The sequence below is a fragment of the Pimephales promelas genome, chromosome 10 (assembly GCF_988280905.1).
Source record: "Pimephales promelas chromosome 10, fPimPro1.hap1.1, whole genome shotgun sequence".
In the NCBI taxonomy this organism is placed as follows: Eukaryota; Metazoa; Chordata; class Actinopteri; order Cypriniformes; family Leuciscidae; genus Pimephales; species Pimephales promelas.
This window is the reverse complement of record NC_142778.1, coordinates 15,985,231-16,009,091: the sequence shown is the minus strand read 5'-3', so window position 1 is coordinate 16,009,091 and position 23,861 is coordinate 15,985,231. Positions and strand designations below refer to the sequence as shown.

Sequence of the window (23,861 nt, the reverse complement as noted above, 5' to 3'; positions counted from 1 at the left end):
CTCCGAGTTCCAGTGACTCCGACGTGCCGCCGAACCTTCTTCCCGTGGTCGAACCTCAGCTTTTTACGGGCAGGGGTCCCTATTCAGCGAGTTTCCAGGCATCTCGTTGTCTCCACGGATGCGTCTACCACGGGTTGGGGTGCCATGTGCAATGGGCATGCAGCCGCCGGTTCCTGGACAGGAGCCCAGCGCCTCATGCACATCAATTGCCTCGAGCTGTTGGCAGTACGGCTCGCCCGGCACCGCTTCCGAGCGTGCTCAAGGGCCAGCATGTGCTTGTCCGCTCAGACAACACTACGGCAGTAGCGTACATCTACCACCAGGGGGGGTCTACGCTCGCGCCGGTTGTCGCAGCTCGCCCGCCACCTCTTGATATGGAGTCAGAAGCACCTGAGGTCCCTTCGTGCAGTTACATTCCTGGAGACCGGAACCGGGCAGCCGTCGAGCTGTCCCGGGCCCGTCCCATCTCCGGCGAATGGCGACTCCATCCCCAGTCGGTCCAGCTGATTGGGACCAGTTCGGGGAGGCACAGATAGACCTGTTCGCCTCTCGGGACTCGTCCCACTGCGCCCAGTTTTTTCTCTGACCTGGGGCACTCTCGGCTCGGATGCGCTGGCGCACAGCTGGCCACGGGGCCCACGCAAGTGTGCGTTCCCCCAGTGAGCCTCCTTGCACGGGTGTTGTGCAAGATCAAGGAGGACGAGGAGCAGGTCTTGCTGGTAGACCCCTACTGGCCCACCAAGACGTGGTTCCCGAACTCATGCTCCTCGCGACAGCACCTCCTTGGCCTATTCCTCTGAGACCGGACCTACTCTCTCAGAGACGGGGCACTCTGTGGCACCCTTGTCCCGATCTTGGAGGCTGCACGTGTGGCTCCAGGACGGGACGAGGCAGGTTTGAGTTCGCTGCCACCTGCGGTGGCGGCAACCATCACTTCCGCAAGAGCGTCGTCCACGAGACACCTTTATGCGTTGAAGTGGAACCTCTTCGTCAATTGGTGTTCTTCTCGCTGAGAAGACCCCCGGAGATGTTCGATCGGAGTCGTGCTTCCTTCCTGCAAGAGGGGTTGGAGCGTAGGCTGTCGCCCTCCACCCTTTGGATTTATGTCGCGGCCATTGCCGCGTCTCAGGATGCAGTGAAAGGTAAGTCTATGGGAAGCATGACCTGGTCATCAGGTTCCTGAGGGGAGCGAGGGGGCTAAATCCGCCTCCCTCCCCTCCTGCCCTCTGGGGACCTCTCAGTAGACCTGGGTGCTCTGCAGAGGCCTCCCCTGGAGCCTTTGCAGTCGGTAGAGTTTTTGCCCTGTCCTATGTGACAGCACTCCTGATTGCGTTGGTCTCCATCAGGAGAGTAAGGGACCTGCTCGCACTCTCTGTTGACGAAGTGTGCCTGGAGTTCGGGCCGGCTTACTCTCACGTATTCCTGAGACCCCGGCCTGGATATATGCCCAAGGTTCCTACCACTCCCCTCCGGGACCTGGTGGTGAACCTGCAAGCGCTGCCCCTGGAGGAGGCAGACCCAGCCTTGGCACTGCTCTGTCCGGTACGTGCTCTCCGCACCTATGTCGACAGAACACAGTGTTTCAGGACCTCAGACCAGCTCTTTGTCTGTCATGGGGGGAGCCAGAAGGGAAGGGCTCTCTCAAAGCAACGGCTGTCCCACTGGATAGTGGATGCCATTGCTTTGTCTTACCAGCAGCAAGGCCTTCCGTGCCCCCTTGGTGTGACGGCCCATTCCACTCGGAGTGTGGCCTCCTCTTGGGCTTTAGCGCACGGCGCCTCGCTAACAGACATCTGCAGAGCTGCAGGCTGGGCGACACCCTACACCTTCGCCAGATTCTATAATCTGCGAATTGAGCCGGTATCCTCTCACGTACTCGTTTCGGCCAGTTCTGGATCCGCTCAGGTGTCTTCGCTTGCTCGCCACTCCACTCCCCGGACTGGATAAGTGCGATATTTCCTCAGTTCTTCCATTGAAGCCTTGAGTCCTCCAGCACCGACGATGCGGGCACCACTGCTGTGGCTCTGGATGCTGGCTAGGTGCCTCCATGCGTACGGTTCCCCCTTGTAACCGTCTCATGTGTATTATCCACTGTAAGCCTCTCTGAGCATGTGTCTTCCCTTGGCAAGCCATCTGCCACCCCTGGAGCTGAAATTAGTAGCCACCTGCGGTTGGTGCTCCAGTGATTCCATATGTGTTCCTATGTGGCCATATGTGTATTCGTAAGTCCTCCCTTCGGTAGGCAGCTGGTAGCATGTCCCCTTCGGGATATGTTTCCCAGTGTACCTTGGTAATCCTGTGTCTAAGTCGGATCCCCTAAGGAAAACAGGTAAGGCTCGGGGGTTCAGACTTTCGCAGGGCACTGGAAGACAGCCTGAAGTTGGCGTGATGGCACAGACCCCCAATCTCCGTCACTTCTGACGTAACTCGAAGTGACTACGAAAGGGAACGTCTCGGTTACGTATGTAACCCTCGTTCCCTGAGTAGGGAACGGAGACGTTACGTCTCCCTGCCACTTCTGCTGTATCGCTGGGTAGATGCCGAGTTCAGTCTTGGCTCCTCAGCGAAGACATACTGCGGTTGCGTTCACTTCCTCCTTTTATACTCACGGAGTAGGGCGGAGTACGCTATGCAAATTTCCGCAGCCCCAAGGCATTGCATGCCATTGGCTCGTGTTTAAATACTCGAAGAGGATTGGCTTTCTATGCGAAACCCCCAATCTCCGTCACTTCTGACGTCACGTCTCCGTTCCCTACTCAGGGAACGAGGGTTACATACGTAACCGAGACGTTTCCTAGATTCCTGTTATTGACCTTTACATGTCCTACAAACAACATGTGACTCATTTAGAACATCTCCGTCTTTACAAAAGCCAATGTGTTTTCACACACTGGTCATTTCTCGCTCGTCGGCTTCTCCTTGTCATTCGCCATGCTATGTCTTTGCGCTGCTGCTGGTGCGTGGCGATAACGTCACAGATAGGCAGACTGAATCGAGTAACGTTTAACGCCTGTGTCATTAAAACTAAAGTTCAATGAAAAAAAACAGCCATATAAAGTCTGATGTGCTTAAATTCAATGCGTTATTTCCTAGTATCGATACAATCGATTGATCAACTTTTAAAACGATTTTAGATCGATATATGCAGATCTTAGATCGACTAGCAGAGCACAGATCGATGTAGTTGGATCATTTGAATATAAATCGATACATCGATGTAGTAGATGAATCGTTAACCCCTACTTATTTTCCATCTTGTGAAAAGGGCATTATACCACCCCGTTAAATCATTTAAATTCAACACTTTTTTTCAGTTAACTATTTCCCTTTTTAAAATATGGTTTACCTAATTTTACATGAATAAGTGATATATTAATATATTACTATTTACATCATACTTTATTAAGCAAAAATTAAATACAAATTTAACAAATACACCCCATTCAACAGTTAGTTGCATGATGTTTTGTTCATTTTCCTTTTGTTTAAAAAACATTTAAATGAGATATAAACAATATAAATGAGACTTATTATAGTGCATCTTTCAGTTGGGGTTTATTTAAAGGGTTATTTGTTTGTGTTTTTCAGGTTGCTACATATGACAGTTCAATGTTATAGACCTGAGACATTTTTGTTTTGCTTCAGTCACTTCAGCTTGACCTCTCCCAAAACCCACACACTTTCTTGAGGTCCCCCTTCCATGTTAATAGAAATGTTGCTTTAAATTATCAGAAGGGTTTTAGGTCTACGGATTTAGATGGTGTTTTTCCCATCACATGTTGCTTTGTATTTTGTTCTGGCTTAAGGAGTATGATATAACATTTAGGTGCAAAAATGCAGAATAATAAACCAAAGCTTGATGATAAAATGGCAAATATCTCCACAGCTACAGTAAATTTTCCAGGAGAACTGACATAAGCTGGAATAAATGTAAGCCATACAGCACAAAATATGAGCATACTAAATGTGATGTATTTGGCTTCATTAAAGTTATCAGGCAGTGTGCGAGCCAGAAAAGCTAAAATGAAACACAAGACTGCCAGGAGGCTAATATAACCCATCACAGCCCAGAAACCTATTGTGGAACCCAGACTGCACTCAAGTATGATCTTTTCCTTATAATATTTCATATTTTTGTACGGAAATGGGGGAGAAACTATTAGCCAAAGCACACAGATTAGAACCTGTATAAGTGTAAAAGCAAGAACACTGAGTCGTTGTTGTGCAGGTCCAAACCATTTCATGACATTACTTCCTGGAAGTGAAGCCTTGAAGGCCATTAATACCACTATTGTTTTACCCAGAATACAGGAGATGCAGAGGACAAAAGTGATCCCAAACGCTGTGTGACGCAACATACAGGACCACTCAGTGGGCCGACCAATGAAAGTAAGTGAACAGAGGAAACACAGAGTCAATGAGAAAAGTAGCAGGAAGCTCAGCTCTGAATTGTTGGCCTTTACTATTGGTGTGTCCTTCTTGCTGTAAAACAGAATGGCCACCAGCACAGTTAGTCCAACTCCTAACAGTGAGAAAAAGACTAACAATATACCCATAACTTCTGTGAATGACAGAAACTCTACAGCCTTCAGCACACAAGTATTTTTCTCAGCATTAGACCAGTATTCCCCTGGACACTGCTGGCAGTTAATTGAATCTGGAAAGGGAGTTGTGATCACTAGTTAGAGACAAAATAATCATTTCTGGATTCCTTTGATTAGAAACAGAATCCTTAACATTAAAAAAAGAAAACAAAAAGAACAACTAACCAATTTTCTATGAAACTGTGAGATGGGTTGAAAATTACCTGTCTCATTACTGATTTCTCCTTCTGCACATGGAATACAGTCATAACAGCAGACAGGTCTTCCTTTTTGTACAGCCTTCCTAGTGCCTGGATGACAGCTCTCACTGCACACAGACCTTGGCTTCTACATAGAAAAATACATTGTAAAAAGGAATACATTACTGTGGCGAGCAGGAAGTGGCCAAGGGCATCGCTCTCTCACTGCCCTCAGCCTTGTCCTGCTCACCACAATTACATCATTCAGTAATATTGTAAAGAGAATATTACATCTTTGTAGAACAAATCCACACAAGGGGGAAGTTGCATAATGTCTTATTATAAATACTTCTCAGGAACAAAACAATACTTTGAAAGTGTTTTAGAAATTTACCACAATTTCTCAACATTTTAATGTCATTCCTTTTGATGATTAATGCTTTGCTCATTTTAAATTTTTTAATTATATTCCCTTAAACTAAACAAAAACAATGACAAACAGGTTATTGCAATTTACCTTCAGCTGTCCTCCAGCCCAGATTATTTTTTCAATGCTAAGGTCTAAATTCTGGTTAGGAGGAAGCGAGGCATCATAATATCCCACTGATTGTAACTCAAATGATCCATTTGATGTCTGCTGCCAGTTCACAACTTCATACAAAGCCACTACACCACCAGTTTTGTCAAACCACACATGATCTCCTGTCTTTATGGTAAAATGTATCCTTTTCAAAGCCTCAACCACCTTGCCAAAAAAATAAAAAAATAAAAATGAATTTGGGCATTTTAACACATTGTTCCCATTTTCTCCCTTTCTATGTATCAGTCTTTTATCGTGTACCTGCTGTGGTTGTATTGTCAGGCCTTTCTCACAACCTTCTTGTTCTTTGCACTTGAATAGTCTGTGTAGTGAATGAGCCACAGCATAAATTGCTTTGTAGACATTACTTGAATATCTGTGTTCAGTCACATCTTCATTGTAATTTTTCAATGCAAGAAGATCCTCATATCTGCTGCAACTTGATTCATATTGAGAATAATTCCCATCACTCTCTGAGCATGGAAAAGCTGTGTCCCAGAATTCTTTCATAACATATTCTGCAAACCCATCAATATCGATTTTTCTGACTGCAAACCCTAATGACCCTCCCATTGTGTGAAAACTATTTGGAGTTATGTAAGTCATTGCAGTTATCCATGGCTCCACACCAATCATCTGGAGGCCTGTAATTTTCTGGATACTTAACTGCTCAATAAGTAAGCCCATCTCAACAAAAGAAACAAATGCAACAATCACTTTTGCTGTGCCTCTTTCTATAGTGTGTACCACTTGATTGAGTTTTTCAGGCTCTGTTCGGTAAAATTTCACAGAGTACTCCACACAAATCCCTTCTTCTTGGGCTGTTTTTAGGAATATGGCCATTCCGTTGTTTCCATAGTCATTGTCACTGTTCACAGCTCCCACCCATGTCCAGCCTAAATGCTTGACTATGGATGCAAGTGCTCTGCTCTGGTGGTAATCACTAGAAATAGTCCTGAAGAATGAGGGGTAATCCTTCCTATTACTGAGACATTCACATGAAGCAGAGTGACTTATCTGAAAACAAAAGAACAATAAACTGTGAAAAAGTCATCAGCATGGTGATTATGTCAAACATTTACTGATATTTCTCTTTACCACTGGAATCTTAAAAGGTCCTGTAGTTCTGGAAATAATTACTGTGGCAGAAGTCTCAGATTCTCCAATGATAGCATGTAAAGGAGACTTCCCATTGCACTTGTACCCTTCTGCAAACTCCTGACCATTCATTAATCCCAAAGTTGCAATCATGGTAGACAGTCTTGAACCACACGTATCATAAATCATGTAGCCAATAGAAATATTTGGTAGCAAACTTTGACTTCTGTTAATCTCCTCAATTGCAAAGATCATGGTTTGAGCCAGCCGAAAATCTCTCATATTCACACTATGGAAACATTAAACCATTAAATAGCAACATATTTAAAGTGGAAAGTAAAAAAAAAAAAAAAAGATTATATTCAAATATGATAATATGTCACACATTATAGGTAGTTTGCGGTTGAATATAAATTTACAGATATGCAGCTTTTTTTCTTTTTACTAATCAGTTTATATTGAAATACATTATCTGCTCTAATGTTTCACAAACCTGGAGCAAGATGGAGGTTGAGGTTTATGCGTAAACTCAAATGAAGGAAATGTTTCTTTTCTGTGGACTGCAAAAATTCCTCCAATAGTTACATCTCCATCCTTGAAAAACAAAGGGTACTTTGGGTCTCCCATCATTCGGCAAAGAGTGTTTTCCACCTTAGTATGAAGGTGATGAATAACCAGGAGTGTGTAAAGAAAGAAAAGCATCCCAAAGAATGATCTCAAATGCACCTGACAAATGCAATGACCTGATATAGTATTTGCACTTTTATAGACATAATTATTATGGATGAATGATTTTGAACATAGTCACTGACCTCATAGGGCAAGACAGAAGTGGAATAGAGTACATTTTATGATAGAGTTTTGTTCTCTCAAATTATCAGAAAGATTTGTAAATGTTGAATAATGAAGTTATATAATTACATAATAAGAAAGCAGAAACTGTATTTTTTTAATTTAGTGCATACAACTTAAAAATGTGTTTCTGGATCAAAGCAATTAAAAATTATGTCTTAATCACAAAGTAATTGTTATGAAAATGTTGAGCTCACAATCAAGCCTAATTAATTATTTTTTCTCAAGTGTATTATATTGAAAGATAATTATTACATTGTAAACATTGTTTTACTTGTACATTATGTACTGGTATTACCTTGTGAACTATGATTACATTGCGTAACTAGTACATTATATGAACAACTGTCACTACATTGAACATAATGAACATTTTTTTACATTAATAAATGTAATACTTATTACATAGTTATTGCATTATGCATATTTTATTACATTAATAATTGCTACACATGTGTTGTATACAGTACATGCAGCATGGTCAGTAAAACTGGGTGCACACTAGGGTGGGAATTACGTAATTTTAGGGGCAAGGCCATTTGGCCTCCACCTTTTCTTTTTTAGGGGCACCAAGGCCATATAACAGGGCACAAAGGCCATTGAGTACAATTCGATGGTTTTCCCATTCAGATTAATAGCTTAACATCCTAATTTGGAATAAGACATGAATTATGACTTTTTTTAATAAAAATAAAAACATTTTTTTAATGAAAGAGAGAGCGGCGTTACATTCTAGAAGGTAAAAAAAATCAGACAGAAAATATAATATTTTATGTATTATGCAACAATGATAAAGTCTATTGATTATCATAACATTATACATATAATCTATTATTATGAAAATGCCTGACATGTTACCGTCGCCATCTTGGAAGTGCGTCACCTCTCTTAATTCCTGGATAAAATAAAATGGGCAAAGAGGCGGGATATGGGTTGAGCTGAGGTGTTAATGCTATATGCTACTGCCCTCGCACTGAAGTGACAGCTGATTGAAGAAGTAAATTCAATAGTTTAAGTTCCTGTTTCTTCGAAATACTATAATATGTAAAAGACGTAACTAAAAGTGAGACTATGTGTATGGTGATGCATTATTATTATGCTAGTTAAAAATGTGTCATCATGCAGTAATTTACAATATTGCTCTGAGCTTGTGCGTGTGAAAATGATTAATGTGCATAGCTTACATGTCAGTCAGCATGGCATCGCACGTCCCGTTCATAAAGCGCTTTATCCAGTCCATTTTAAAATCTGATTTTCGCCGCCTCTCAGTTTCTCAAATGGGTGAAACCAAAGATATTAACTCAGCAGTTCAAGTAAATGCACTAGAAATCTGTGCTCATTCTATCACGTTATATGAATTCGCTAACTCTTTTCTTGTCTCATGTTGTGTGTTGGGCGGGGTTGCGGATCATCGCAGCTGATTGTCACCAGCTGTGCTTGATCAGCGTGCCAGCTGCAGCGGATCAGCGAACCCTATTTAGTCCCTCTGTTTTCTCCTCGTCTTTGTCAGATTGTAGTTGGATGCTCCTGTGTTCCCGCTCGTTTCCTGTTCTTCGTGTTCCTGCCTGTTCCAGTTCGTTTGGTTGTTCGTTTTCCCTGGTACTTCCACTACTGGCTCATCACAGTTTCCTGTTTACCTTCCTCTGGATTACGGCCGTTTCCTCACTTCATCTTGGCCGTCATCGTGACTGGGATTACCCACAGCGGTCCTGTGCTGCCAAGTGCCTTGCTATAGACATTTACTTAATTTATTTGTGGGCTTGTCCCAAAATAAACTTGTGCATTTTTTTTTTTTTTTTTTTTTATGGTGTGAAAAACTGCTTGGGGAAAGGAATTGTTTGTGCGGGTTAAAGTAAGTAAGTAAGTAAGTGAGTGAAAGTAAGTAAGTGAGTAAAGTGAAATATTGACGAGTACTTTTGATTTGCAATTATTTATTGCTAATCAAACTTTTTTCACTTTTGAGCTTTGTAGGAAAGACGATTTGTTGCAGATAGCTGAACACTATCGCATTCCTGTGGTGAGGCAATCTCTAAATGTAACGGTGGTCAGGCAGTGAAGGGACTGAGACCAGAACTGGCTTTTCTCACATTTATTCCTTTGGAGAATCTTTGGGAAAATCAGAACAAAACATGCCTTCAGGCACTGGTGTACATATAACAGTATCCGATGTAAAGCATCCCGCTTCTCATCTCTTTGGTAAATTATTACAAAAGAAACTTTCATACAGAGGAATACACCTTTAGCATACAAGAAGGGTGTAAAATAAACTTAAGAAAAATAAACACAGGAAAATATTTCCTCATTCTGAAACTAATTCACATTTAACATATGAAGCAACATACCTTTGGGAAAATCAGAACAAAACGTGCCTTCAGGCACTGGTGTACATATAACAGCATCTGAACATACAAAATAAAAGAAATACACTGAATGTATAGCAAGTTGCTAGCGGAGTTTACAGCTAGTCACGCTAGACTCAGAGTGTATGAAGTTGCTGGAATTGCACCCAAATCTTAACAATACATGTAAAATAATAGGTCCCACTTTATATTAAGTGGCTTTTAGTACTATGTACTTACATTGAAATTAATAATTTGATACAATGGACTTATTGTGTACGTATACATGTTCTTACATTTTAAAATTCCAGCATGTAATTACAGCTATAATTAATTTATGTAACTACATTTGTAATTACACAGTTGACCCTCCCCTCACACCTTAACTACCCTTAAACCGACCCATACCACCACACCTGTCCCTAACCTTACCCGTATCACACCTCAATAGCAGCAAAAGTGTTTTACAATACAACAGGAACACAATAATACATTGTACTTGTTGTTCAATGTAAGTACATCGTACTTAAAGCCACTTAATATAAAGTGGGACCAAATAATATAACACAGATCATACGTCGAAGTTTGCAACTTAAACGACATTTTACAGTTATATCATTAAAACAAAGTGAGAGTGCTTTATACAGTGAACCTACCCGATGTAAAGCATCCCGCTTCTGATCGGGTATGGCAACAACACAAGGACAAAACGCAGCAGAGCTGCAGTACACCGTTTCTCCAAAGGAGGGCTCCAAAACACCAAACTCAATACAGCTGCTTAATTATGGTGAAAATCACATACAAACATTTCTAACTCTGTTACAACCACCTCCCCACTGTCCAACCTATGTCCAACAGCGCTGCTATCAGAACCCCGCCATGCACCTCATATACCCCTCCCTTTAGGAAGAACTGGACTAGCAAAATTATCTCCAACATTACTGTAACTATATTTCTCAGCCATAATGGTAAGTATCTGCGTTATGTATTATCAAATGCAAAAATAAATAAATAAATAAATAAAAATAATTATAAGAGATAACAATATCAGAGAAAGAATGCTGTAGCTTACTGTTTATCAAAGATAGCGAACAATTCCCCACATAGGAATAATTTAACCCTTTCACACGTAAGTTTAAAATATTCTAACTGACTCCCCAGTGTGAGTTTTTCAAGGCGACCGTTATTTAGACCTTGCCACTTAAATGTTTCCATGGTGACGCATCATTGCTTGTCACGTGACACAGCACAACCAGAACAGAGCGCGGAATGAATGATGATCTGCTTTTATGTCATTTTTCTTTTTTTATTAAAAATATTCAAAAATGTATTAGCTATATCATGAAACACTGATATTCCGATTGTCAAATATGTGCAAGTGGATGGGTTTTGTTGTTTAGACATCTTTATAACGATCGTGTTAGTTGAGCTGTATGCACAATGGGCGGCGCAATTTTAGATTCTTTTTCAGTTCAGAGAATCGGATCTGTTGGATTTACAACGTCAATTCCTCCACTTCTCACGAAATACATGATAGTAAGTGGCTAATGAACTGGGAGAAGAATAGGGTCAAATGTTAAGCTACTTACACAATGTGTATCTGATATGAATAAAACGTGTCGTCTTATTATAATTGAAAATACTATTATTGCCGCTTTCATAGACATCTGTGTGTATTTTACAAACTCAAAATCATTGTTTTGCTAGTACATATGTGTATTTAAATGTCTGAAACCTAAAATAAACATTATGTGGTTGAAAACACTCAATAGTTGTGATATATGACAGCACTGAGTGCGCCTGTCTCTGGCTGAGCGGAGCGCCAGCCAACGCGCGAGAGCAAGTTTGAATTTAGCAGTTGCTGACATGATGCACTGAACGTTCTAATCACACCGGTGTGATCGTACGCTCCAGGGATCAGCCAAAACTGATCACACCGGTGTGATCGTACGCGTGAAAGGGTTAAACACAGTCCTATACTGCCTAACCATATACAAAGACAACTCTAACCACACTTGATGTCGCACACTCGAGCTGGAGTTCAATGCAGCTTCCACAGCAACCGGCTTTGGGCTGATCTGGGAGATCGACGGGTCACGGCACCAGCGTAACTCCTACACCTGGGTCCCACTGGACCCGCTCCGAGCGGGCCTCGAACCCGGGTCTCCGGCATGAGAGTCGGGAGCTCTAACAAGGAGGCTAAAGACTGCAGACCCTAGCGTCTGTCACTAGAGCGCCTATTGAGATCAGGGGAGTGAGGTTTTACTCACACAGCAACTACTAGCTGGCCTCCGTTACATAAAGCACATTATTAAGAATGACATTTTGAAACACTTGGTCGAAAGTAGGTAAGTAAAGTACTTTTATTTCCAGATGTGGATAGAGAGAGGACGGGCATTTTGGCTGTGGAAAGACTACGTCTGACTAGGGTGGGGAATATGGAGGAAAAAGGTGAGAATGCCGAGGGGGAGGCAGATGTCGAGCCCAAGGCTGGCTTACCGCCCTTCTACCCACTTTGGGGGTGTTGCGCGACTGAGGGTCCGTTTAGCCCGAATCCAGATGGAAGCGCAGGACCGGGCTGAGACGCGCTAAGCCGAAATGACGCTACGCCCAGAAGTCCGTAAACTGGAAATTTAAGCTGAGACATGGGTCAAACTGCAACAGCTCGAGTTGGAGTCAGCGAAGGTTGTCTCGGATCGTACTGCGCAGCCAAATCCTGTTGTTTCAGTAAATTCGGCAAATTCTGTGAGATGTTTTGACCACTTCATTTGATGTTAGTAAACAGATCGCTTTAGTGCCTCACTTTAGAGAATCTGAAGTGGATGCGTATTTCACTGCTTTTGAACGTGTAGCTGCTGCACTTCGCTGGCCAAAAGAGGTTTGGTGTCTTTTACTACAATGTTGATTAGTTGGAAAAGCACAGGAAGTCTGCTCTGTGTTAACTTTGGAGAAAAGTTTGCAATATGATGTAGTAAAGAACGCTGTTCTTCGCACTTATAAATTGGTACCTGAGGCATATCTGCAATGTTTCAGGAACCATAAGAAGGTAGCTCAGACATTTGTGGAATTTGCCTGGGAGAAGGGAATTCTTTTTGATGAATGGTTGTCTTCTAATAACGTGCAAGATTTGAGTTTGTTGAGAGAGCTAATGCTTTTAGAAGAATTTAAGAATTGTTTGTCAGAACGAGTAGTCACGTACCTGAATGAGCAAAAGGTCACGAAGTTATCACAATCTGTGATTCTTGCGGATGAGTATGTGTTAACGCACAAGTGTTTTTGTTTTACCCCAACCGGAGAAAGTATTGAGTTCGCTTTCAATTTAAAACTCGAATACTTGTACTAAAATGAGTTCACCATATAATAAAGAAACAAGAGAATGTTTTTACTGCCACAAAACGGGACACCTCATTTCTGATTGCTTGGTGTTGAGACGTAAGACTCAGCAAGGACAGTTAAAACCTGTTACCTTTATGAAGTTTAGGGTTGGGAACCGTGAGAAACTTTCAGATTCCGGTTCCGCCAAACGATTCCGGTTCTGGTTCCCATTCAATTAAAAATATTAGTAAGAGAAAAATCCACAATCCTTTTTGTGTTTATTTCTTATCGTACTTGACAAATGAGTTTAACAGACTGGTAATGTAAACAAATTCAACATATTATTAAGCAATCTTTGTAAAAAAATAAATTAATTAAAAAGGAAATTAAAAAATTCTGCATTCTCTAGAATAATTTAGGACCTCTCCTTTATTGTATCTCCAACAGTGAAGAATACCCTCTCAGAAGGGGTAGAATATGCTTTAACACACATGTAAGATGTGTGTAGAACAGATTATTTAAAAAAATGGTTTGAATGATTGATTCATAAAGACTTTTATTATTTCATTACTGGATAAATCGTCCCTAAATAGCAGTTAATTAACAGCACTGCATGCGTCTTGCGGAAGAACATTGTTGCCGGAGTTACTTCTCTCTGTTATGTCCATGACGAGTCACGCAGGCATTGGGCTACTCCGCAGGGGCTGCTATCCGCCGGCCAGTCTAAACAAGAAGTCCGAGTATAAACGCTTATTACAGGCTTAACATAGTGATTCAAGATAAGACAAAAACACGGTTTGTAAAAAAAAGCATTCATGATGCACTCGCTCATTGTATACATGTTGTAAATTCTGAACACAAAAAAAGTTACGGACTGCATCTGTTTTGACTACTACCGTCAATGTTTACTCAAACTATAATCTCACTACTTCTGTAACGTTAATCATTTGAATATGTGTAACACATAAATATTGATACTGTGTGATTGTAAAGCAGTTTCATATCGACAACTGCTCTCTCTCAGCGCAAACTGATTTTAACGCACTAGAGAGTGACTCTGCGCGCGCGTGTGTACTATAAATGCTGCGCGTGTGAGAGCAAATCGCAACTTCAGTGGTGAAGTTTTTGTCATTTAGGAATAAGACGGCGTAGGTGTTTGAATCGAAATCTTTTAAAGATTAATCATGCAGCTCTACTCTCTCTCTCTCTGTCTGCGCCTTGAGGTGAGACGCTAAAGGATAATCTACTCCCAGGACTGACCAGAACCGTTTTCAGAAACCGAAACTTAGGAATTTTGCACGGTTCCGGTATTTTTTCAAAAACACTACCGGTTCTGGAAAAGAACTGGTTCTCGGTTCCCAACCCTTGTGAAGATGTAATGGTGTCTAATGTTGTTTTAGAGAAGGATGTGATCGAATCAGGGTTTAAACCATTCTTGTTAAAGGGGTTAATCTCCGTAAATGGCAAACCCAGAGAGCAGAAAGAAGTACAAATTTTGAGGGATACAGGATCGATACCAATCACTTAATCTCTGATGCACTTCCTTTGTCAGAACAGACGTTTTGTGGTTCAAGTATGTTAGTGCAAGGGATTGAGGTGGGGGTTGTAAAGGTACCGCTGCACCGGATACACTTACAATGTGATTTGGTCTCAGGTTTTGTTAGGGTTCTACACGTTCTTCTCTTCCTGTGAAAGGGGTTGCATTCATTCTTGGAAATGTTTTGGCGGGGGCGGGGGGCGTTGTGGGGGAGTGGGGGGTGGGGGGTTAAAGTGTCACCTATGCTCAAAGTCGTTGATAAACCTGACTGTTTTATTCCCGCTGATGACATATCTGATCATTTTCCGGATGTATTTGCTGCTAACGTAGTTACACGTGCTCAACAACGCAGAATTGGAAATGACATTGTTTTGGCTGACTCTTTTATGTCACCTGTGTTTACAGAGGATAATTTAGGGTCGGATCCAAAAGATGTAAACAAAAAATGTTAGATATGACAGACCTTCTGTTACGACAGTGGCCGACTTGGAATTGTTAGCTGGACCCATTTCTCATCATGGGATTAAGGTTGCACAAAGGGAAGATGTGTCGCTAACTAAATGTTTTTCGGCTGCTGAAAGTCCAAAATCTGATAAGGTAAGCATAGCTGATTACGTGATCGAAGATGGGTTGTTGTTAAGGAAATTGCATTAGTACAGAGATGGGGGGAACGAGTGGGATGTTGTGTGCTAGATTGTTTTGCCTATCGCCTATCGACAACAAGTGTTGAGTTTGGCACATGATCATGAATTAGCCGGCCATTTGGGGGTAACACAAACTTATAACTGCGTTGTCAAACATTTTTTTCTGGACTGGCTTGAAGAGCGATGTTTCTCAATATTGCCGTACATGTCCTGAGTGTCAAGTGATGGGTAAGCCGAATCAAGATTCCACCAGCTCCATTAATTCCGATTCCTGTCATTTGCCAACCATTTGAACATATTATTTTAGATTGCGTTGGTCCCCTGCCGAAATCAAAGGCAGGTAATCATTTTTTGTTAAATATAATGTGTTCTGCGACACGTTTTCCGGAGGCTGTTCCCGAAAATAACTGCACCTGTCATTATTAAAGCTTTGCTGAAGTTTTTCTCCAGGTTTGGATTGCCCAAAATTGTGCAGACCGACCAGGGGACGAATTTTCGCTCTAATGTTTTTAATCAAGTATTGAAAACTTGGGGTATTTCACATCGAATCTTGAGCGCAAAACGTTTCGGTTACGGATGTAACCCTTGTTCCCTGAGTAGGGAACGGAGACGTTACGTCGGAATGACGGAGAATGGGGGTTTCGCATAGAAAGCCAATCCTCTTCGAGTATTTAATAACGAGCCAATGGCATGAAAATGCCTTGGGGCTGCGGAATTTGCATAGCGTAACTCCGCCTCACCCCGTGGGTATAAAAGGAGGAAGTGAACGCAACCGCAGTATGTCTTCGCTGAGGAGCCAAGACTGAACTCAGGCGTCTACCCAGCGGTACAGCCGAAGTGGCAAGGAGACGTAACGTCTCCGTTCCCTACTCAGGGAACGAGGGTTACATCCGTAACCGAGACGTTCACTTTTGTAATCACTCCGAGTTACGTCGGAATGACGGAGAATGTGGGTATGTGCCATCACGCCATCTTCAAGCTGTCTTCCAGTGCCCTGCGAAAGTCTGGACTCCTGTCCTAACTTATACCAGGAGAAACCTACTTTAACACAGGAATACCAAGGTACACTGGGAAACATATCCCGGGAGGGACATGCTACCAGATGCCTACCGTAGGAGGACTTAAGAATACACATATGGCCCCGTAGGGACTACATATGGAGATCACTGGAGCACCAACCTAAGGGTGGCTAGAACTTAACTCCAGGAGTGGCAGATGGCTTGCCAAGGGAAGACACATGCTCAGAGAGGCTTACAGTGGAAATACACATGTGACAGTTACCATAGTGAACCGTGCACATGGAGGCACCTAGCCGGCATCCAGAGCAATAGCAGTGGTGCCCGCATCAGAAGTGCTGGAGGACTCAGGGCTTCAACGGAAGGCTCAGCTGAGGAATATCACACTTATCCAGTCCGAGGAGTGGAATGGCGAGCAAGCAAAGACACCTAAGTGGGTCCAGTGCTGGCGGAAGCGAGTACGCGAGAGGACACCGGCTCAATTCAGATTATAGAATCTTGCGAAGGTGTTTGGTGTCGCCCAGCCTGCAGCTCTGCAAATGTCTGTCAGCGAGGCGCCATGCGCTAAAGCCCAAGAGGAAGCCACACTCCGAGTGGAGTGGGCCGTCACACCAAGGGGACACGGTCGACCTTGCTGTTGGTAAGCCAAAGCAATGGCGTCCACTATCCAGTGAGACAGCCGTTGCTTTGAGAGAGCCCTTCCCTTCTGGCTCCCCCCATAACAGACAAAGAGCTGGTTTGAGGTCCTGAAACACCGCGTTCTGTCGACGTAGGTGCGGAGCGCACGTACCGGACAGAGCAGTGCCAAGGCTGGGTCTGCCTCCTCAAGGGGCAGCGCTTGCAGGTTCACCACCTGGTCCCGGAAGGGAGTGGTGGGAACCTTGGGCACGTATCCAGGCTGGGGTCTCAAGATCACGTGAGAGTAAGCCGGCCCGAACTCCAGGCACACTTCGTCAACGGAGAATGCGTGCAGGTCCCCTACCCTCTTGATGGAGGCCAATGCAACCAGGAGTGCTGTCTTCATGGACAGAAACTTTAACTCTACCGATTGCAAAGGCTCAAAGGGAGGCCTCTGCAGAGCACTTAGAACTACTGATAGGTCCCAAGAGGGCACGAGGGGAGGACGAGGCGGATTTAGCTCCGAACTGGTCCCAAATCAGCTGGACCATCTGGGGATGGAGTCGCCATTTGCCGGAGATAGGGCGGACCCGTGACAGCTCGTCGGCCGCCAGGTTCCGGTCTCCTGGAATGTACACTGCACGAAGGGACCTCAGGTGCTTCTGACTCCATAGCAGGAGGTGGCGGGCGAGCTGCGACAACCGACGTGAGTGTAGACCACCCTGGTGGTTGATGTACGCTACTGTAGCGGTATTGTCTGAACGGACAAGTACGTGTTGACCCCTGAGCAGTGCTCGAAAGCGGTGCAGGGCCAGGCGTACTGCCAGCAGCTCGAGGCAATTGATGTGCATGGCGACATGAGTCGACATGACATGGCGACTGAGTCTATCTCCATGCCGAGAAAAGAGATCCCCTGCACGGGGAAAAGTTTGCTCTTCTCCCGGTTGACCCGAAGGCCCAGACGGGCTAGGTGCCGGAGCACCAGGTCTCTGTGTTCACAAACCTGTTCTTGAGAGTGTGCCAGAATCAGCCAATCGTCGAGATAGTTCAGGATGCGAACCCCGTGTTCGCGAAGGGGAACAAGGGCTGCCTCGACGATCTTCGTGAAGACGCGAGGTGACAGAGCTAACCCGAATGGGAGAACCGTGTACTGATATGCCTGGCCTTTGAAAGCAAACCGAAGAAATGGTCTGTGTCGAGGCAAAATGGAGACATGAAAGTACGCGTCCTTCAGGTCGATTGCTGCAAACCAATCCTGAGGTCGGACGCATTCGAAAATGCGTTTGGCTGTGAGCATTTTGAACGGTAGTCGATGGAGAGTACGGTTCAAAATGCGCAGATCCAGGATCGGTCGTAACCCACCGGTCTTCTTGGGGACAATGAAGTAGGGGCTGTAAAACCCGGACCTCACCTCGGCTGGAGGGACCGTCTCGATTGCACCCTTCGCCAGCAGGGTCGCAATCTCCGCTCTCATGACCGGGGCATTGCCACCGACCATAGTGGAGCGAACTCCCCTGAAACGGGGAGGAGACCGTGCGAACTGAATTGCGTAGCCGAATCTGATCGTTCTGATGACCCAGCGGGACAGGCCGGGGAGCTTTAGCCAAGCTCCCAGGAACTGAACCAGCGGGGTCATGCGAACCACAGACGTCCCCACGGAGGGGCAGCGGGACGGGGAGACCGGCATGCGCCCAGGAGTTACCCCGTGCGGATGCACAGTCGAGCCCCGTTCCCCGACAGAAGAGACCAGGGAAGGACCAGCGTTCCACGGGGGTCTGTTCTGCCGGGGGTCTGGCGATAGAGGGGGAGGGGAGTGGTGTAGTCGAGGGACGACACACGCTCCCTTCCGCACCCTCAGAGACAGAGAGGAATGAGAGGGTCGACGCCCTGGGACGTCGAGCGCACTCATTCCTATCTGTGTGCTCAGTGATGATGTCAAGTCTTTCTTTAACCAACTCAGGGTGCTGCCCACCTGTGGGTGAGCAGCGGGGAGCTGAGAACAAAAGATTCTCCCCCGGCCCTCCACCGGGGGAAGGAGGGGGCCTGCTACCTCCTCCTGAGAAACACTGGACTTCATCACTGAGCAGCCCGTCTCAGGAACGCCGCTTCGCCTGGCGTTTAGCGGCGCACGCGGCCTGAGGGGGCTGCGACGCCTGCCTGCGGCCTCCTCCACGACGCGTCCCGGATGAAGGCTGCTGCCGGGGACGCGTGGGAGGGAGGGGAGCCGCAGGGGGGCGTCCTCGGCCGCGAGCAGGCGGAGGCGTCTGAGCCGACGGCTGGGTGGAGGCAGCAGCTGGCCGTCGGGGCAAAATATGTTTAATCGCCTCCGTCTGCTTCTGGGCAGTCGAGAACAGCTGGGCGAAGTCCTCGACTGCACCGCCAAACAGGCCAACCTGGGAGAGGGGGGTGTCGAGCAGACGAGTCCGCTCGGCTTCCCGCGTGTCTGCCAATTTGAGCCATAGGTGGCGCTCCTGGACCACACTAGTGGCCATCACCTGACCAACGGAGCGAGCGGCCACTTTCATTGCCCGGAGAGCGAGGTCAGTGGCAGCTCGCAGCTTGTTAAAAGCCGTTTGGTCAGTCCCCCCCTCGTGCATATCTCTGAGCAGTTTGGCTTGGAAAACCTGCAAAGTGCTCATTGCATGCAGGGCGGAGGCTGCCTGTCCCACCGCTCTATAGGAACGCGCCGCCATAGACGACGAGAACCTACAGGCTTTGGATGGGTGCTTAGGAGTCCCACGGGAGGACGCGCTCTGTGGACACAGTTGCATCGCAACAGAGCGCTCCACCGGGGGAATCCCAGTGTACCCACGGGCAGCCACACCGTCGAGGGGAGGAAAGGCGGGGGAAGCTGGAGCGCGCTCTCGGGAGGTCAAAGGAGCCTTCCAAGTGCGCGTCAGTTCCGCATGCAACTCGGGGAAAAAAGGAATTGGGTTCGGCTGTGGCCTTGCGGCAGCAGCTTTACCCAAAAACCAATTATCCATCCGAGAGAGATCGGGGCAGGGCGGAGGGTTCCACTCTAACCCGATACTCACGGCGGCCCGAGACAGCATGGCCGTCATCTTGGGATTAGACACAGGCAACGCTGGCGCTCCCGAAGGAGGCAACGCAGCCACCTCCTCACTTCCCGATCAAGCCCACCCTGTGATGCTGCGATCGACATCGCATCATCCTCTGGAGCGCCGAATGAAACAGACGGTACCTACGAAGAGGCAGTCGCCTGAATCGATTCGGCGCTCGCTGGCTCTAACACTGGAGCGGGGGGTGTGGCCCGAGGTTCTCTCGTCGGGTTTTTGTTCCACACCGTCACCGTCAAATCCCCCTGTCCGCGAGTCGAAGAGCCTCTAGAAGAAGAAGCAGAACGAGTAGCGGACACGGGGACTCTCACTTTTGTCAGATCATTGAGTCTAGATCGCAGTGTAGAGATGGTCATGTCCCCACAGAAGGAACATGAGTCATCCATGAACGCCGCTGCTGCATGCTGAATGCCCAGACACACAGAGCAGCGATCATGACCATCAGAAGATGACATGAATCAACCGCACCCAGAAGAACACGGGCGAACCATCTTTAAAAAGACGTGCCACGTGCAGCTCTTTCAGAAGAGAGGAGGAAATTCACTCTTTCATCGCTGAGGCGACCAGGGAGAAGTGTAAAGTCTGGCAGACCACTGCTCAGATCGCAGGCAATGCAGAATCTCGCTGGGTACCGCCGTCACACCAACACTGAAGAGGACGCTCGTCTCGAAGAGTCCTGTCAGTGAGAAATGGCTTGAGGAGTGAAGAAGTCTCTTGGCTCCGAAGCGAAAACATACTGCGGTTGCGTTCACTTCCTCCTTTTATACCCACGGGGTGAGGCGGAGTTACGCTATGCGAATTCCGCAGCCCCAAGGCATTTTCATGCCATTGGCTCGTTATTAAATACTCGAAGAGGATTGGCTTTCTATGCGAAACCCCTATTCTCCGTCACTCCTGACGTAACTTGGAGTGACTACGAAAGGGAACTTTTATTAAAAATTCTCATTAGTATTTTAAGAAAACACCATTTTACCCGGTCAAAATCAGCTCTTGTTTTCAGCAAGCTGTTTGAGTGTCATATGCCTTTAAATAGTAAACCCCGCCTCTCTGTTCTGCGGCGTGAACGCACATGGAGTGTTGCCTTGACAACAGTTGAAGGTTTTGGAGAGACAGTGGGAGTCTCTGAGAACACTGTTCACCAACTGTTCACCAGAACAAGATGACGGCCGCAAAGAAGTTCGACAATTAAGGCTTGAGAACGTTTCTGAATGGTTGGTAACGTAATGTTACTTTGATCAAACTTTGTATGCACTGGCAGGGTAGAGTAGTGAGATACGAAAGCTGTGTGTTTACTGATGTATACGTTAGTTCATTGACAGATTGACGTTAAAATAATGGTCATGAAAAACTTTTTCCCTGTGTTTTGCAAAGATTAATATAAAGATTAATAAAACTTTAGGCGCAGAGGGAACATAAACAGTTGGTACTGATTATTTTTTCAGGAGCAGCTTCTTAGCAAAACCAGCTTTATACTGATCCTCGTTTATAAAGCAGTCTGGTGAGAAATGATTCGCGCAAACAAGAAAGTATTGACGTTGATCGTGGGGAATATTCCCATCATAAACAAAACTCCACTGCGTCTTCAGCGGTTCAAATTTAGGAACATCAGAATGATTTTTGTCTTTGTTATTGCACCCAAGAACAGAACAACACAATCGCTTAGATGCCATTCTGCTCCAGTGTATCAACAATGACGGACTATACTAGTCTATGATGACAACTCGCTCAGGGCGGGTCTGTGTTGAAACACTGCTGTCAATCAACAATCGCGAGAGGGGCATGCGACCGTGTGACGTCAGACGGTCGAACGGCTCGATTTGAGACAGGGGAAAACAAATAAGGAGATTAAAACTAAACCACTGGATGGATTTTTATCATTAAATGATGGTCGTGTACAGGCACTGACAACACACATTGCAGTACAATCAACTTGTAAAAGTGCATATAATAATAATAATAATAATAATAATAATAATAATACATTTTATTTAACAACGTCTTTCTAAGCACTCAAGGTCGCTTTACAAAATAAAAACAGGGAACACAAGAGTATAAAACAGTCCGAGAAGGACAAGAACAGTGTATTTACAAATAAGCAAGCTGGAACAGGTGGGTTTTGAGTCTGGTTTTAAACAGGGGGAGAGAGTCAACACTGCGGAGGTCAGGCGGGAGTAAGTTCCAGAGCTGGGGAGCAGAGCAGCTAAAGGCTCTGCTCCCCATGGTGACAAGTCAAGCAGGGGGTACAGTGAGGTGAATGGAAGAGGAAGATCTGAGGGAGCGGGAGGAGGTGGCGATGTGGAGGAGGTCAGATAGATATGGAGGAGCAAGGTTATGGATAGCTTTGAAAGTATGAAGAAGGATTTTAAATTGTATTCTGAATTGAACCAGGAGCCAATGGACACTGCATGAAAAGACTCAAATCCGGCAATATCCGGGCATGGTAAACTCCTGTGCAATTTGATGTTTGCTGGATGTATGTGGGAAAAAGCGGATCAGAGTAACACGGAACAGTATATTTCCAGACAAACCCGGAAACCTCACCTACGCGGGCATATACAGGAATCCGTGAAATTTTACGGACATATACAGCTGAAACACTGCTGGATGTGAGAGGTGTGAAGAAGACCTTTCATATGTTAATGACTGACACTAAGGGTGCTGGCTGTTCTCAGAGGGAGGAGTGGCAGGGGACTTCAGGATTGAAAATTATCTCTGGTCTACAGCAAACAAGTTTTTTTTGTACAGAAAAATAAATAAATTCTTAAGGCCCTGAAACAGAAAACCGACGTCAAAGAACTAGCAATGACTAAAGCCAACTCTAGGGTTGGCTTATGTCGCCTGTGTCAGGGCCTTAAAACTACTGTATGAAAAAAAGTATCCTAATCAAATATTCTTTTATAAAAACAGGACAAAATAAACACCATGAATATACGTTCACAAAAACATCTGAATATTTAATGAAATAAAAAATACAGGGAAACATTTCAGAATATCTAAATTTTTATTGTGAAGTTTTACAAATTGCAGACAACAACATTTGTCGCCATTGGCTTTGCTTAGTTGGGGACATTTTTATTTAATATTCAACAATGTTATTGAACTGCCTGCATTGACACCATTATATGAGATCTGAACTGAGATGGACAATGACATCACGGTTTTGGCTTGGAGTTAATCCATGCTTCTTTGGGCATGCATGATGTGAAACGAGTGGTCGCAAAACCACCGGGCTTTCCCGTGTTATTGTCAGCAGTTGGATATCCTTCCATGTTGAAAGGTCCAGCTGAATCATATTTATTCACAAAATTAAATAGATTCACTTGCAACGCGTCATACCGAGGTTTGTGGTTTGAGTAAATAAGTCCTTCCGCAAACAAACAAGCTGCAAGAAAAGGGGGCGTTTTGAGGTTTGAAATTCACCACTCACAACCATTAACACAACAAATGTGGTGACGTAATGGAGGTGCAACCAATAACGTTAGTGTATTGCTTCAAGCGCGAGAAAAATACTTTAAAATTACAGCATTCTTTCCCGAAGCAAAGAGAACAGTTCAAGGTTTGGAAACAGTTTTCTTCTATTCACCTTATTTTGCACGACAACAAGGGTGACGCCATTGCGTTCGTTTTGTCATCTTACTCCCGTCTGAGAAAGACTTCAACTTCCGGCTCATGAGAGGGATGAGATTCTGCGCTAGTTGAAACGAACGGTAAAATATGGCAAGTATTAAATGTTCAGTTAGGTGCTGCCATAACAGTTGGATTAAGAGGAGAGAACAATTGGACCAACGGTGTAACGAACATAATGTGAGGCGGTCAGATTGTTGTTGTGGTGCACTTTACGATTTAGCTACACCCACCACCTAAAGACGAGGAGCACCGGAGGCAATGGCGGAAGGCACACATTTGGAAGCATAGGCTTGAAAGTGCCCGATTCTGATGAGAAAACGCAAAAGTGGCGTTGCGTCATCTTTTTTTTTATTCTGCGCTTAGACGTTTTGTGTG

The 23,861-nt window shown here is 45.0% G+C and overlaps 1 protein-coding gene across 1 annotated transcript; it reads right to left on the bottom strand.

Annotated features, from left to right (window-relative positions):
* Positions 1–3,728: 3,728 nt before the first annotated feature.
* On the bottom strand, positions 3,729–7,163 carry LOC120485969 (extracellular calcium-sensing receptor). The gene is made up of 6 exons (XM_039681805.2): positions 6,955–7,163; positions 6,462–6,750; positions 5,625–6,380; positions 5,301–5,528; positions 4,808–4,931; positions 3,729–4,657 (listed from the first exon to the last, which is right to left on the bottom strand). The coding sequence occupies exons 1-6, from the start codon at positions 7,161–7,163 to the stop codon at positions 3,729–3,731; spliced, it is 2,535 nt and encodes an 844-aa protein (XP_039537739.2).
* Between the last annotated feature and the right edge of the window lie 16,698 nt (positions 7,164–23,861).

Coding starts and splice junctions, on each gene's coding strand:
- LOC120485969 (XM_039681805.2), bottom strand. CDS start 7,163: ATGCTTTTCTTTCTTTACACACTCCTGGTTATTCATCACCTTCATACT. Junction 5,529..5,624: donor TGACAATACAACCACAGCAG/GTACACGATAAA, acceptor TTTTTTGGCAAG/GTGGTTGAGGCTTTGAAAAG. Junction 4,932..5,300: donor GGGCTGGAGGACAGCTGAAG/GTAAATTGCAAT, acceptor TTTTCTATGTAG/AAGCCAAGGTCTGTGTGCAG.